Source organism: Rattus rattus, chromosome 1 (genome assembly GCF_011064425.1).
Source record: "Rattus rattus isolate New Zealand chromosome 1, Rrattus_CSIRO_v1, whole genome shotgun sequence".
NCBI lineage: Eukaryota > Metazoa > Chordata > Mammalia > Rodentia > Muridae > Rattus > Rattus rattus.
This window is the reverse complement of record NC_046154.1, coordinates 242,393,746-242,410,499: the sequence shown is the minus strand read 5'-3', so window position 1 is coordinate 242,410,499 and position 16,754 is coordinate 242,393,746. Positions and strand designations below refer to the sequence as shown.

At 42.2% G+C, this 16,754-nt stretch overlaps 1 protein-coding gene across 3 annotated transcripts in view; it reads right to left on the bottom strand.

Moving 5' to 3' along the window:
- Khdrbs3 (KH RNA binding domain containing, signal transduction associated 3) overlaps positions 1-16,754 on the bottom strand; it is a 149,685-nt gene that overhangs the window by 87,481 nt on the left and 45,450 nt on the right. For all 3 annotated transcript variants that reach the window (XR_004389447.1, XM_032916369.1, XM_032916380.1), the window contains exon 2: positions 11,329-11,447. Coding sequence is in view for 2 of the 3 variants with exons in the window: in XM_032916369.1 (XP_032772260.1) it covers positions 11,329-11,447 (119 nt within the window). In the remaining variant the exon portion in view is untranslated. The remainder of the gene's footprint in view (positions 1-11,328; positions 11,448-16,754) is intronic.

Genomic DNA, 16,754 nt, shown 5'->3' with positions numbered 1-16,754 from the left:
ACGAGCACTAGTATACAGAGCTGAGGGTCACCAGAGTCGAGCAGAAGCATAACCACTTGGTGACCTGAAGCTAATCAAAGGGACCGGCTCAGGAGCTAACTGGCACTGAGAAGTTTCTGGTGTGTTTCCTCACAGCGGTCACCTCTACTAGCACTTGCTAGATCTGATGCCCTTTGGTCCATTAGGATTGGAATAGGTAGTTGTGAACCACCAGACATGGGTACTGGGACCAGATCTCAATTCTCAGGAAGAACAGCAAATATTCTTATCCACTAAGCCATCTCTGTAGCCCCAGTATATACTTTAAATGGAACTAAATAACTTGATCCAACACACTTACATACAATAGGAGGTTCTATTCTATTATAGATATTGAAACCTATTCCAAGACATAGAAGTTAAGAAGAAAGTGTACAAGCTTAGGTGGGAATCAGTAAAATAGAACTGGGAGGGTTCTATTTTACTATTATCTGGATCAAATGTGCTACATTCAAACTACTACAAATTTAACAGTGTCAAACAATAGCCATTCTATTTATTTGCTTACAATTCAAAAAGTTACAAAGGAGGGAAAGGGGCAGCTGGGCCATTTGCTGTTGCTGTAACAAATGGTATAAGACTGGGTGGATTTCATAAGGTTTTCCATGGAGGTTCTGGATGCTGGATGTTTGAGATAAGGCAGCTGTACATGAAAAGGGCCCCTTACTGCAAACCGACGCTGCAAGAACACAGGATAATAGACAGGAAGAACCAGCATAAGGTGAAGCCCAGTTATACAAATAGCCAGACTCCCCTGGTACTAACCTAACCTAGAATCCAGCCAGAATTCACTGTTTGCTAAAGATCTCATCACCTTTTTAAAAGTCCTACCTCTCAACACTGCTAAGGGAAAAACTCATTTTTCCACATGGATCTCATAAAAGACAAAAATCCTTGAACGTAGGAGGCAAGAGATGCTGGCAGAGCCTGATGCAATAGCCAGGTCCATAGGGGTAAACACATTCACTTCTGGGATGCCTTATTCCCTCTGCTCACAAGCCAATGCTGGCTGGCTACTGGGAACCACGGTCCGCACTGGTTTCACTGACTGTGCTTTGGCTGTGCGTCTTGGACTTCACTTACAAGAGTGGGCTGGACAGTTAATGTAGAAAAGTGCACACTGTCAGTTCTTCAAGCCTGACCTCTGACTGAGTTGTCCTGCTCATGCTATTAGTACAGAAACCCCATGAGGACAGACAAAGCACGTGTCTGCAGTTTGGAGTCACATGGCACAGTGTAGCATGTTTCCTTCACCTTCACACATGGAACTGACCAGGCAGCCATAACTAGCCATCCACTAGGCAGACTTAACCGCCTCAAACACATAGTGTTTTCTAAGACTGGAAGGCTGACCCTGCCTACTTGCTTTGCTTGCTCAAACTGGGAACAGGGTAGCAGTCTCTCTGACGTTAAAGGCCTCACTCATCTTTGTACTTTGACAATAGCTGAAAACAAAACCTTGCTTACAAGAGGAAAGCAACGTTTCATGAACTCAAAATTGAGTGGAAAATACAGCCACAATTAATACTCAGGTTCTGTCAGTAACAACTGAGACTTTAAATACCATCAAGAATAGAATACACCACAGAAACAAAAAGAGGGAGCAGATTATAGAATATTGGTGCTAACAAGCTGAGAGTGTCTTCTACCTGAGGATCTTATAAAATTTTAATGTGTATTTAAAATTCTTAAAGTGACTATATATCTCAGGAAAATATAAAACAATTAAGCTACAGTATCAGACAATGTAAATATATTCTCTAAAGGCGAGGCTGAATTACATTCAAGAATAAGAAGGTTCAGATAATTTTTAAATATTTGAACACAGTTTAAAGTACACATTGCAAATGAATTTAAGAGACTATGGAGCATGTAGAAGCAGGTCTATCAGGTACACTGCATGGAGATGGCCACCATAAACACCTGCTTATCACCACTTCATGCACGCCCTGGCCCTTCACCTTCCATGGACATATACATTTACCTCTATACATTTACAAGGTCATTGCTATTCCAGCACTGGTTGAAGAATAAGTGGTAACAAAGCAGGTGGGACTCAGCCTGAAACTAGACGCAGAGGTAGTCTCTAGTGAGGAAACTCTTATCACACACCACTGTACCTCAACTCTCTGTCCAAACATCTCCCGTCACTTTTTCATATCCTGCCCCACTACCTCTTTTACAAGAATTCACCCTTTAGCCTATATTATTTGGTTAAATGAATGCCTTCCACTGATAAAATTATGAATTCTCTTGGACTAAAGTATAACCCACTTTGGTTTTCTATCTTTCCTGCATAATGGCTTCTCAGTAAATATTTAATGATATTAGTCAACAAGTTATGTAAGTTTCTTTACTACAGAGATTATGGCAATATAATTAAGCTACCAATAACTGTTATTATTTAAGTGTCTTAATTTCCCTAGTAACTATAACTATTGTTGGTGGCCGACTATATCTCTGTGCCTATGAATGGTATAGAGTCAAAGTAAAGAAAATCAATGGAGCCTACAAGTAACTTCGCCTGATTATAAGAGCAGGGAGCAAAGATGTGGACAGCAACGTGCGTGCGATACACACTTTAGAGAATTCTACCTTATATATGTCCGTCACTATTTAGTCAATGTTGGATTTGTCGGCAGAAGATGGAAGATGGCTAGAAATTTTTAATCCAGAAAATCGGAGATGATACCCATCTGATTAAAGATGCAGAGGATTAATTGCAGGATTTAAAATCAAAGGCGAGAAATTGATACGGATCAAGAGGCTCTTAGAAGAGCGAAGCTGAGAGACGGCAGCATTCTCAAACAAATTCTGACAAGAAAATACAGAGGGAAAGATGAAGGGGGGGGCCAAGGTAGGAAGCAAATGCCTGGTACTTGAGGGGTGGGTGAGATGGGGGTTAATGAAGTGATACTGAGTAGGCAAAAACCATGCCCTTGGGCACAGACACTGAAATCGACTTTGACTGGAGGACTCACTGTTCACTGAAATGAAGAAAAGCAAAGCCACAAGAAAAGATCCAAACAGCCAAGAGTACCTGTGCAGTTCAATTAAGGCCATTAAGCCTGTCCATGGTACATCCACATGGAGCAGCCAACAAGGTGTTTGCTGGGATATTTAGAGAAACGCTCACATGCTAAGAGCTAATGAGCACAAGAGGTGCACACAAGACAAAGCCACACTAGTCCTAACACAAGTTTCTTTCCATCTGCAAACAAGCTTCTCATCATAAAGCACTCCGTGTGCCTTACGCTGTGTAGTCATGGAGTGATTACTTGCTTTGGTGCGTGTTCAGGTTTAGTTCATGGTAGAAATTACAGTGGAAGGCAGAGGCTTGTGGTGCAGGAGTACTTTCCACTCTCCTTCTCCATGTGGCTCTGCTTCTAGGCCCCACAGTGTGAGCTGCTCTGCCTGCTGTGCGCATCAGGATGGGTGGAAATCTCTGCAGCTGTGTCCCAAATCCTCTCCCTACAGCCCTAGGCGCTAGGCATTTCATCAGAGCCCTACAAATTCTAATATGGATAAAGACGGAATCAGCATCTTAATGAGAAGCGTGCGGTTCCACATTCACTGCCTCAGCCATGACTGCCATGGTATAGAAATGACCCATGTGCCCATCGATGAACGGAGGATTTTAAAAATGGGAAATATATACAGTGAAGCATTAAAAAAAAAAAACCACATCACATTGGTGAGCATGAAGAGATTTATACCAAATAAAATAAGCCAGTTACAGAGACACAAATCTCTGGCATTATCTGTGTGGAATCTAAAAGAGATGAGGGAAAAGGCAAGAAAGGGGAAATGCTAGCACTGGTTAACATTCCTGGTTAGCATTGGTTAACCAGGAGGAAATAGTCTATGCAATCATCTGCATAGCACGGTGATGTAATTATCAATGGATGACCTGAAATAGTTAGAAGGGAGGACGGAAAAAATGACAGATGCTTAAAGTGACAGTGAATTAGTTGGATGTGATCAGAACACTGCAGTCCCATGCATTTTTAAAAATGAATTAATTCATTTATCTTTATTGGATAGTTTACGTATTTACATTTCAAATGTTATCCCCTCTCCTGTTTCTCCCCTCTCCCATACCCCTCCTCTTACTTCTATGAGGATGCTCCCCACTCCCACCCACCACTCCCACCTCAACACCCTGACATTACCCTACATTGAGAAAACAAGCCTTCACAGGACCAAGGGCTTCTCCTCCCATTGATGCTGGACAATGCCATCCTCTGTGGCATTTGAGGCTGGAGCCATGGGTCCCCCCACGTGTACTCTTTAGTTGGTGGTTTAGTCCCTGGAAGCTCTGGTTGGTTGGTATTGTTGTTCTCCCTATGGGGTTGCAAACCCCATTCAGCTCCTTCAGTCTTTTCTCTAACTCCTCCATAGGAGTCCTGAGCGGGGGTAGAGGACCATGGAGCCTGCTCAGGTCTGGGGTGCCTCATCAGGTCCAAAAACTTAAATTCCTAAAAACTGCACTGTTCCCCACAAGTAAATTAACTCTCACTTAAAGGAGCAGAGATAACCAAGCATTGCCATCCTATCTATTTCTGCAGGCAAATCATCAGTGTGAAACTAAAGCAAAGGGTCCTCTGGGGAGAGGGCTTTCTCTGAAAGTCAACCCGGGGCTACAGAAAAGGCAACTTTTAATGTACTGACATGTCATACATCCACCAGCCGGAGAAACTAAACCAACAACTTCCACTGAGTGAACCACTGAGAAGACGAGGTTGAGGCTGCCTGTAACGTGCTCCAAGGGAAAAAGAAAGACAGGAAGCTTAACTACGACACAGAGCAGAGGTGGTTTACGGCTCGCTCATCTCAAAGATCCTTAGCCCATGCTCACCCGTGACAACAGCAACCACCTTGCCCTGCCAACACACAATACCACAGATCTTTAATAAGATTTTTTAAACCACAAATTGCAATGACTATGTTAGAATACCAAGAGATGTTTAAGACAGTCACGAAATTAATAAATTAAGAATTTCCTTCTTGGAGGTGACCAGTCTTTAGCAATTTGATATGCCATGTCAGTTGATATCCCTGGGAGGCCTGAACTTTTCTGAAGGGAAATGGAGGAGTGGCTGGGGCATGGGGGCCGGATGCTGGGATGGGATGATGAAGGGAAAACTGCAATGAGGATGTAATATGGGAGACAAGAATAAAGAATAAATATTTTTGAATTGCTATTTATCTTTCCGTGCTAACAACTGCTAGAAAAGATTTATTTAACATGCCAAAGTGGAGGGAAAAAAAGAATTTCCGCTCTTTTTTATGTCTTATTCTGAAGATTCCATTAATCCAGAGCTGGCCCAAATCAAAAATTAGTAATTAAAAAACATTCTAGAAGTAAACCATTCATGAGTTTAAGTAGCTTTTGCAGGACATATTATTATAATCCCTCAATTTTGTTGTTTATCTTGAACTGTGCCTGATCCTCAGGCCAAACTACTTTCCCACAGGTGTATGTACCTGAATACAGAGAACAATCTAGACAAGCCGAGCACTCGGCCATCTCAGGCTCCAGCAGAATCCAGCAGCAGGCACAGCCAACTGCGTAGCCAGAGAACCGCACATGAAGACATGAGTGACTCAACATGACAACTCCATCTTTTGACATAGCCCTCAGCTTTCTCTTCAACATGAGACTATATCTGCCCTCCTTCCTAACACAGAACCCCACATCCTCTAAGACAGCTCAAAAGTCCCTCTAGTCTAGAAGAGCATGCAGTTCCACTAGCTTAAGTAAATCTCAGTAACCAATTCCTTCACGTCTCCTATTAAAATCGGCAGATCTTGTTGAATTAATCTTCCTAATCAAATATAATGGCTCGTGATTTCCCAAATGCATCTGACCTACACAGCATGTCCTCATGTTGGGAGGAAACACCAAATGTTCACCTTTCTTACTTGTAATCCTGACCAGCTGACCTCTGCCAAGAGATAACCTCCTCAAAGCAGCATTCCTTACATGTGTCAAAATGACCCTCCTGTCCTGCTAAAGCCACAGGTGTGTTCTGAGCATTAGTCACCTGGATTCTCCACTCAAGTGAGCTTAAGACCAATAACGGAATCCTAATCACTGTCATTTTACCATCAACAAATGTGGCTCAGAAAAGAGGCTCAAATATCAAACATCAGACCAGTGAGCAGGAGAGAATGATGAGTTAGCCGAAGCCTCCTCAGTAACGAGAACTCTGCACAGGGGTTTCTCTTGCTGCAGCAGCTCAAGGCCCACGGCCAGCACCAACTCCACAAGGAACTGTGCTGTCCCCAGAGCGACTCCCATGGGTCAGTCCTCTACATTCCTCCAGTTGACAGGAAGTTGCCACTAGCAGGAGAACTTCTACTGCACATATGGACACCTCTCAAAGAGAGCTATCAGCCTGTCTCGAACAAGGTGAACGCACAGGACCCACACCTAAGGTTGTCCTCTGAACCTAATGTACACGCATTAAGAGTTTCCATCTTACACACACACACACACACACACACACACACACACACACACACACACACACACACACACACACGCATGTCCTCAGGTTGGGAGGAATAGACCTATACCCTGTATGGAAATAGAATCATTCATTAAAAGTTTCCCAAACAAACATAAAAGCCCAGTTACAATTTTCGGGCAGAATTCTACAAGACTTCAAAGAAAGCTATTAACCTAATGTTAATATGCCTCAAATTATTCCATAAAACAGAAACAGAAGGAGCATTGCCAAATTTATTTTGAGGCCACAGTCACCCTGATTGGCAAACCACACAAATATTCAGCAGAGAAAGAATTACAGACCAATTTCCATCATGAACATTGATGCAAAAATACTCAATAAAATACGAGCAAACAAAATCCAAGAACACATAAAAAGCATCATCCACCATGATCAAGTGGGCATCACCCCAGAAACTCAGGGGTGGTCCAACATATGAAAATCCAGCAATGTAATCCACCATATAAATGAACTGAAAGAAGAAAAAAAACACACGATCATCTCATTAGATGCTGAAAAAGCCTTTGACCAATCCAACACCCCTTCATAGTAAAAGTCTTGATAAAATGAGCACACCTAAACATAATAATAAAGGCAATTTACAGCAAGCTGAGAGCCAACAGCAAATGAAATAGAGAGAAAATCAAAACAATCCCATTAAAATCAGTAACAAGAAAAGGCTGTCCACTCTCTTCATCTATTCAATATAGTACTCGGAGTTCTAGCTAGAGCAGTAAGAAAACTGAAGGGGATACAAATTGGAAAGGAAAGTCAAAGGATCACTATTTGCAGATGACATGATAGTGTACATAAGTAACATCAAAGTTCTACCACAGACCTCCGATAGCTGATGAACATCTTCAGCAAAGTGCCTGGATAAAAGATATCCTCAAAAAGTCAGTAGTCCTCCTATATACAAATGACAAACAGACTGAGAAAGAAATCAGAAACACCCTTCATAACAGCCACAAATAATGTAAACTATCTTGAAATAACTCTAACCAAGCAAGTGAAGGACTTGCATGAGTCTTTGAAGAAGGAAACTGAAGAAGATATCAGAAGACGGAACAAACACACGTGCTCCTGGATTGGTAGGGTTAGCATAGGGAAAATGCCCATTTTACTGAAAGTAATCTGCAAATTCAACACAATCCCCGTCAAAAATGAACTGATGTCTGATAAAGCCTTTAATCAGATAAAAGGCTGGTGCTTCCCAGTGAACTAGACTGTGGGAGGGCGGCAATGGGGGAGGGTGGGGGAACAATTCCAAGGAAGGGGGAGGAAGGGATGTTTGCCGGAAACCGAAAGGGAATAACACACGCGGCTCGAAATGTACATAAGAAATACCAAGTTAATAAAAAAAAAAAAAAAAAAAAAAAAAAAGACTGGTGCTTTAAGAATTGCCAGCAACCTTCAGGACGAAAACTGAACTACTGTCAGGGGCAAAGTCAAGGCTCAGCACTGTCTGTAGCTGGCGTCTCAGACCACGAGCTTCTCAAGCGTCCTTATTCTTTAACTTCAGCACTAGTTTAGACTTGTGGAATCTCGGCAATTAGACTGCGAGTTTTGACCATTCACAAATCTAAGAAAAAAAAATCATATAGACTTCCTTGCATTTTAAAAAGCTAAAATTATTTAAGACTGTCTTAATCTGCTTATTAAGCAACCTTCCTGCATTACAAAAATGGAGCAGGTCACCTGTGACAAAAGTAGGTAGCAGGGCGTTCAGCAGGAACATCTGAGTTCTACCCTGATTATACCCAACCATCAGAGGCAGGTAGGTGTGCTCAACAAAAGACTGACTGCGAGAAGCAAGAACAGGAAAATGAAAAGTTCATACTCATCCGTTCTTATAAACTTAAACCAAGAGATGTAAAACAATGATGAGAGATAAAATAGACGTGCACGTGTTTCTTCTTTTTGAGAAGAAAAGGGTTCCTGCTTCACTGCCCCTGTTGAGTATTTTACCAAAAATACAAATAAGGAAGAAGTAAAGCTACTTATACAGTGTGACTATGTAACTAGAGTTCCTAACGGAGCTATCAAACAACTAATAAAATGAGTAATATAGCAAAAGAAAGAAGAAATAGACAATAAAGATTAAAAATGGTCTATTGCTACAAACTCAGAAAATAAAGAGCTGAAAGATCCCCCTTCTGTAGTGAGTGACTGTGAACCTTCAGACAGGCACGGATGAGCGTATCAGGAGGTTAGTAGTGCGGCTAAGAAGAATCTGAGCCTCTCTACAGAAACGGACAACCATCCCACGCGCAGACACGGGACAGGCAGAGCTGGGATGAGCCATCAACAGACACAACCCAAGTGCAGGCAGAGCACAGTGGGTCACTGTGTAGCGATCCATGAACGGATTCATAAATGTACATGGAACTGTAAAAGATCCAGAATATGTCAGTAATTCTGGAAAAGAAGGTCGAAACTAGAGCAATTTGGCTCTAGAAACATGGCTCTTCATGAAAAGCTTCAGTTAACAAGACTATGGTCCTGGCATTAGGATCCATAAACACTTCAATGGAACAGAACAGAGCACTCAAATAAACCGCACTTCCACGCCATTTGACTTCCATCAAAAATGCTAAAAGAATCCAGGGACAGAAAGCATCAAGTCCTGATGAGAAAAGTAAATACTCTCATGAGGAAAACACGGACTTGACTTTTGCCTCATTCCATCTTCCGTTGCTCGAACATACTTCAACATAGGTAACCGATAATGAATGGAAGTTTATTGGCTAATAGTTCTGTAGGCTGAGACATCCAAGAGCAGAGTACTGGAATTTGCAATTTTGGGGTTTTTTTGTTTTGTTTTATCTTGTTTTAGTTAATCCACATTCCAAACTTACCCAACCACACTCTGCCTTCTCCCCTCCTCTTTGAAAACTCTTCAAAACTAATTTGTGCTGCCAGATTTTCTTGGTACTGTGACTTTCTACTGAGAATGGTCAACTTACCATTCTGAGGGACTTCATGCTACTGTTCAACATGGATGCAGACATCCCACACAGAGAGCAAGCACACTAGCTTAGGTCTCTCTTCCTCCTCCTTCTCTTTTTATTTTATGTCAGTATGTGTGTGAGACAGATGTCCATGGGTGTCTGGGCAGTGATTAATGTCTGTTATCTTCCTCAGTTGTTTTCCACTCAGTTTTTGAGACAGGATCTCTTAGGGGATACATAGCTCATTGTTTTGACTAGACTGGCTAGCTTCCAGTATCTACTCAACCACTGATAAAGAGACAAAGTGTGCTGCTATGGCAGCCTTTACATGGGGCTGGAGATCTGAACCTAAGACCTCACACCTGAGTAACAAACACTGCACCCACTGTATCATCTTCCTTTTATAAGCAACACCTGCAATCAATGTGGCCCACCTTAATGAACTGTCTAATTTAGCACCTTCCAAAGGTCCCACCTCTAAACGTGATTGGCAGTAAAGTTGAGGGGTAAGTTTCTAACAAAGGGATTGCTGGAAGACACATTTAACCTCTAACTTACACACAATTCACAAAACCCATTTGAGATACACCACCACCCTTAATGTAAAAGCAAAAAATGATAAATAAAGAAATGCTCATGAGGAAAGGAGAATGTATTTACATTTTAGTAGTGATTTTAATATTTTTCTGTGATTGATAAAGATTTCTTAAGTTTACTGAAGGAAATAACTGTAAAGCAAAATACTGAAAAAATTAAAGACTCCTCAAAGTAAGATTCCACCAAAATACAGTACACCAAAGACTGAGCTAAATATTTCCAAATACACGCTGAAAAAAGGACTTGTACCTAAACCATGTAAATAGTTCCTACCAGTCAGCCACCAAAACACATGTAGCCAAGAGATAAATGGGTCAAAAAGGTTGTGACCTTTACAATAGCAGACACAAATATACAACATTATTACTCATCAGGGAAATGTAAGCTAACAATACAAGAAAAGAGCAATACAAACAACATATAGTAAAAAACCCTGACAGTGGGACATACTAAAGAAGAGTTGTGGCACAGGAAGGCCCCATCAAATACTTTTAGCTATGATCCCATCATTTTGTGGGAAAAGGAGGAGGAGGAGGAAGAGGAGGGAGGGAGGAGGGGGGAGAGAGGAGAGGGAGAGGGGGGGGAGGAGGAAAGAGGAGGAAAGAGGAGGAGGAGGAGGAGGAGGAGGAGGAGGAAGAGGAGGAGAAGGAGGAGGAATTCTTTGAAAAATTGAACATAGCTTAATTTCAATACATGGCTTTTGGCCAAAGAAATGGAAATGTCTGTAGTAAAATGCCTTGTAATAAAATGACATTGCATGAAGTCATGTACAACAACATCCTACTGAAAAACATCTAACTTGCTCCGAGACACTGGGTAATGAATGAAGACTACAATACAAAGAAGGGGACAACACAGCATGTCTGTCTAAACCACAGACAGACACCTGAAACAAAGTCTATGACAATGGGGGTTTCTCAATCATGCACATGCATACGTCCAATGTTGTTCTATGCATTTCATATCAACAATTCACTTCTAAACCACTCAATTTTATATTTTAAACAAGGAAAACAAAGAGAAAGGCAGGCTATGCACAGGGCTAGTAGGATACAAATATATTTCTTATGACTTCACAATTTATCCTGGAGTCAAACAAAGGATTCAAATCACTCCATTTACCAAAGAGTTTTAATTAGCTTCACGTGTGTGAAGGCCAGAGCCCTTATTCCAGTGTCTGCTCCTGGGCCCAGGGCAACAGCGGTCCCCAGCTCCCACCACCTTACCTTGGGAAACTGCTTTACAGGAATCAACACTTTCTGTCCCAGCTTCATGTTCTTGTTTATCACCACATCAATGTACTTCTCTTCATCCTTGGCTTCTCCCTTCTGAAACTTTTCTATTTCTGTGGAGGCAAGAAGATAGCCATGAAGCATGTGACTCGGAACTGCAGGTGTAGAGTCTGGTGAGCTCCACTAGGAAGGAACTCAGTGCAGAAATGAGGACTGCTAAATTAGCAGGATTGTTTCAAGTAATGGCAGACATGTTTTACCAAGGAAATTTTCATAAATGAAAAATGCACAAAGTATGGCTCTCAAGGCAGCCCTCAGCTAATGAAGGTAAAATGGACAACCGCAAATTAATAATAATAATAATAATAATAATAATAATAATAATAATGGTATCCCCGTTCCTGTTCCCGGTTCAGCGTTACACGGCACCAGTACCCTACCTACCGAATTACTGCTCTTGCCTGGCATTCTAGAGTTTGTACTATCAAGAACTGGCTCCAAGACACATATCTAAAGAACAGGAGGACGAGAGAGAAGGTAGAAGGAGGAAAGGGAAGGGGGAAATAATATAATTATGTTTTTATTTCAATTTTTTGTAATTTTTAAAAATTGGTTCTAAGTTGGTTTGACAAATATAGATGGCCTGCGGTCAGCAGGTTCCCCAACTCCAGTCCACCTCCTCACAAAGCACCATCCACTCCAAGTTAACAGACTGTCTGCAGCAATGTACCCCATATCTGGTGATCTCTTTTCAACGTTCAACCCTCTGAAACTCACTGGTTCTCCTTCCTCGGGGAAGCAGCAGAACAAGAAAAGTAATCACTTGTGGCTTGGCCCTCACAGAGCATATAGAGACAACTCTATCACTGTAAGTAGGAAAAACAGAGGTAGCATCTCTCACCAGAGCCCCCGTCTGTCTGCTGCGAAGTCTACTTCTACAAACACCTACTGCCTGCCACCGGCCACCTGCAAGTTTCAGAAACTGGACAGAGCATATGTTTTTACTCAGTTTGTGTACTGTCTACAGTACTCGGTTGTGTATAAGAGGTACAGCCAGGTGCTCCCACAAGTAGGTACTGTGGACTTTCTCCCCAACAAGTACAAGCGCATGGGTATGCACATCTTACTCGGACTCCATCTCAACAGGGTCACTGGGCGCTTGGCTGACAGTAGAGGTCTGACTCTATCAATAATACTGCAATGGGAAATAGAGTGCTAGGGGAGAAAGAGAGAAAGGAAAGACTCTGAATGTGAGAAACATTCAGGCATTTTTCCACAATTAAATCCAAAGGTGGAAAATTTCAGGATCAATGGCATAATAAGAGTGTGATAAATTAATTATTTTTAGTCTTCGATAAAAAGCACTAACTCCTTTGGGGTGCTCTAGAGTTAGGGTATATGGAAACCTATTGTATAACTCAATTAAAATGTAATTGGAGCAACAAGTAGAAGAAGTAACCTATGAAAGAGGAGGGTGATGTAGTGGGGAGCGTTCAAAGATGTAAGTATGAAAGGGTGGGGGAGAGAGAGATGGGTTAAATGAGACTAAGGGTACGAAAAAGCCTTATGGAAACTTACTGGAAAAAGGCAGGGCAATTTCAAAATGTGCTTTTATGTTTGTTTGCTTGTTTGTTTGTTAAGTAGTAATTCAATCCAGAAAACATGGCTAATAAATAAAAACAACAGTGCCAGGCACAAGACGCCTCCCCAGAGATGTATAAAACAGCACAGGCTACATCACAGCTCTTGGTACCAACAATAACCACAAAGTAAGACCCAGCTGCTGAAGACACCACCATGTTGGTCAAAGGACATGAAGAAATCAGTGAATCCCTATGAAGAAACCCTCTCGCTAGCTCACCTTAGGTTGCTGGGATATAAAATATCAATGATCTTACCCAGCAACGAACCTTGCAGGAGGCAGTGCCAATGGGCCAGGAAGATATGTCACTTGTGCAGAAGGGGTGTGACTGTCACAGAGTACTCATCTGCTTTCTGACTTGTGCTGCCCAACAGGAGGGAACTTTATGCCTGGTATGGACTATAATCCTTGTCTAAAGAGGGAGAGGAGGTACTTGGGAGGAAAGTCACATCCTAGAATAGAACCTGCTGTGATTTTTCTAAATGGCCATCTGTCAAACTGCCCTCTAAATCCCAGGCTGCTCTCAGCCTCAGTCAGAAAGCCTTAATTTTTTTGGATTGGGAGGCAGAGTATTGAGATAGGAGACTGTGAGCATTTAGTCAAAAATAGACCATGTTTATTAAACACCACCCCAACTCTCCATGACTCTTGGAAGAGGAGGCAGAAAGCCTGGAAGAAGCTGGACAGGAAGAAGTGCTGTAAAATGCAGTTTTCTGGACATGACACAACCATTACACTTATGAGCTCACAGCAGCAGCAGTTACCTGTACAAAACAAGTCAGAATTCAATAAAAACAGGGTAGGAGCTCGTAAGATCTCCTTCCTAATGGATAAGCCAAGGGCAGGTGATAGAAGTTGGGGAGGGAGAATCATTCTTGGAGATGTGGCCTCTGGTAGACTGACCACTCCAGTGGATGTCCCACACCCATGAACGTACGGGCAACATTAATTTGACTTAGTGAATTTTTTAAAAAGAGAGAGAAAGGTTATAAAGTTGGGAGGGACATGTTGGGAACCTGCAGGAACTGGAGGAGGATGTGATCATAATTGTATATATGGTTAAAGATCTCAAAGAAAAAAATTAAAAAATAAAACAGCAATAAAATAAGTCACAAGTCAGCTGCTTCACTAAGTCTAATATAAGACTTCAGCTTTAGTTAATAAAAGAAAATAAACCCCATCTATTATTAGCTATGTAATAACTAGAAATAATCATTAACACAGAAGTCAATGAATGAAGTAAGCTAAAATTTCCTTTAAAACAATTAATTCTTCCCCATTTTCTTCCTATGTGTGTGTGTAACTTTTCCTATAGGAAGAGTTCCAGAACACTCATGGTAAGCGGAACACTCATGTATGCTTCTGCATGAATATGAGTACAGGTGAGTATGTTCAGGTACACACGGAGGTTTAGTATAGGAAATCATCCTGCATAGTCTGCCTCCTCCCTGACTTATTTATTGAAGCAAGGTGTCTCAATCAAACCCAGAACTCACTGATGGTGCTAGTCTTGTTTAGCCAGGCTGCTCTGGGATGCCATCTCTGCCTCTATGGCTGGAACTAAACATGGGCTGCCATACCTACCTAGTACTTGCACGAGTTTCTGGAGATCTGAACTCTGGCCTTCACATTTTCAAGGCAATCAGGCCAACATCTACAGGTTTTACTACATGTATGTTGGGTGATTATGAGTAGTCTGATGTTTTCAGGAGATCCTGTAAAATATAATGTGTGTGTGTGTGTGTGTGTGTGTGTGTGTGTGTGTGTGTGTGTGGTGCAACTATAACAGACAACCTCTAAACTCAGCTATGATCATGACCACATGATTTCCCTGCTGTAAATAAAAAAATGGTAACGAAAGTAACCTGCTGGCATGGAGAGGAAACTTTTAATATTTTTTAATGTTATGACTATTGTTATCAGTTAAAGTTTTAGAAAATTGTTTTAAGTTAGAAAAAAATTATAAATAAATTTTGGCCACACATTAGTCTTGCACATTGGCTCGGAGTATAGAAGTTGTGCTCTCTTAAAACACAGCTCTCTTGGTCCTTTCCTGACGTTTTCCACTAAAACTGTGATGGGCCATTCCCCTGCAGTGCAACTTACTTAAATACAGATTGAAAACTACATGCAAAATCCTTTGAGAATCAGTACTATCCACTGAACTATAGTCACACAAACCGAGAACACTAACTAGCTTTTATCTAAAGTCTATTTAATTCTGAGATAACTATGCAACAGGACAGTCTAGAGAGCGAGGCAGAGACAAATTTAATATGATGCCCAGAATGCTGTACAATGGGGTCAGTTAACAGCTTTGGAATATGTAAGCTTACTTTTTTTTTTCTTTTCTGTTCTTTTTTTTGGAGCTGGGGACCGAACCCAGGGCCTTGTGCTTGCTAGGCAAGCGCTCTACCACTGAGCTAAATCCCCAACCCCGTAAGCTTACTTAAAAAGCTGGAAAATCCAGGACCAAATACAAAGAAGATTTGGGAGAGGAAGGGTAGTCAAATGAATGTGGATCTCTAAGCCAGAGGAGTAGGCTGTGAAAACACCACTCAGCGCGGCTCATGCACACTGTGAGAGTCCTAACGTCTCATAGCGTCTCTTATAATGTCCCCAAAGCTTACATCAGAGGCAATAAATAGATGCTAGGTCTTGATGGCTGGCCCCAAGTTCTCACAGAAGGATGGACAGATAAAAGCAGGGAGATGGGTCCCTTTGTTCCATGCAGAAGAGGAAGGAGGGTAAAAGTGTGACAAGGACGGCCAGGTTCTTCACATCCAGATGAAATGGTGACAGTTCAGTAACAGACAGGGAGGTGCACTACGAATCAGCTGAGGCAGGGGAAGCATCCCAAAGGAGACCAGATTGGGCAGGGCATGGAAAGTGGAAAGCAGACAGGTTGAGTGATGCAGTGGATAAAGACATGGAAAGGTGGTAGCTAACTCTTGGAATGAGTAGCAAACGGGAGCTGACTCTGGTTCATTTAAGAGTGGACAGAGGACTGAACAGAGAGCTGCCAATGAGCTATGCACAATGTTCAGAGAGACGTGGAACCCACTGCTGGATGTCCTGTTGAAATCACTGGCCACAGATACCTCTGCCTCCCTTCCGTCCTGCTCTGAGCTGCAGCACTCGCCCAGTCAGCCTGTTTCCCCTACTGGAACACACTGGAGTAGTGTGTGTCTAGTTGTTTCCTATAGTTGAACTCCACTCACTGTGTCTAGCTGAAATTCCACTTCCTAGGAAGGCATCCTTCACGTTCCTACGTCCCTGCACGTTGTTCCTCAATGATTCCTCCCCTGTTACTTTGTACTTGAAGTCTGTCTTAGCCCACAGACTGTTTCCCAGTACGTCCTCATGCCCACTCTTCTGGAGGGCCTTGCAGGTGACTTACAGAGACTCCATACCCAAGCATCAGCAGACAGGCAGGTGCACTGAGAAGCAGCTGAGGCAGGGAAGCACCCCAAAGTGTGCACCTCAGCAACTTGTTCTCAGTCCTCCCCACATCTCGGACTGGGTGTTAGCTACAATCTGCCACGATCATTTCAGAACTCAGAAATGCAGGCCTTCCCTAACAGGCAGCTACAAGGGTCAGTCACATGTTTTTGCTTTGTTTTGTTTTGAAGGAGAACCAGCCCAATGAATCTTGTCCTGTGTGTGTGTGTGTGTGTGTGTGTGTGTGTGTATGTGTGTGTGTGTGTGTGTGTATCCACAAGCCTAGGTTAGAGATTGTTGTTACAAGATAGGATGAGAAGGCAAGTATTAAGGAGGC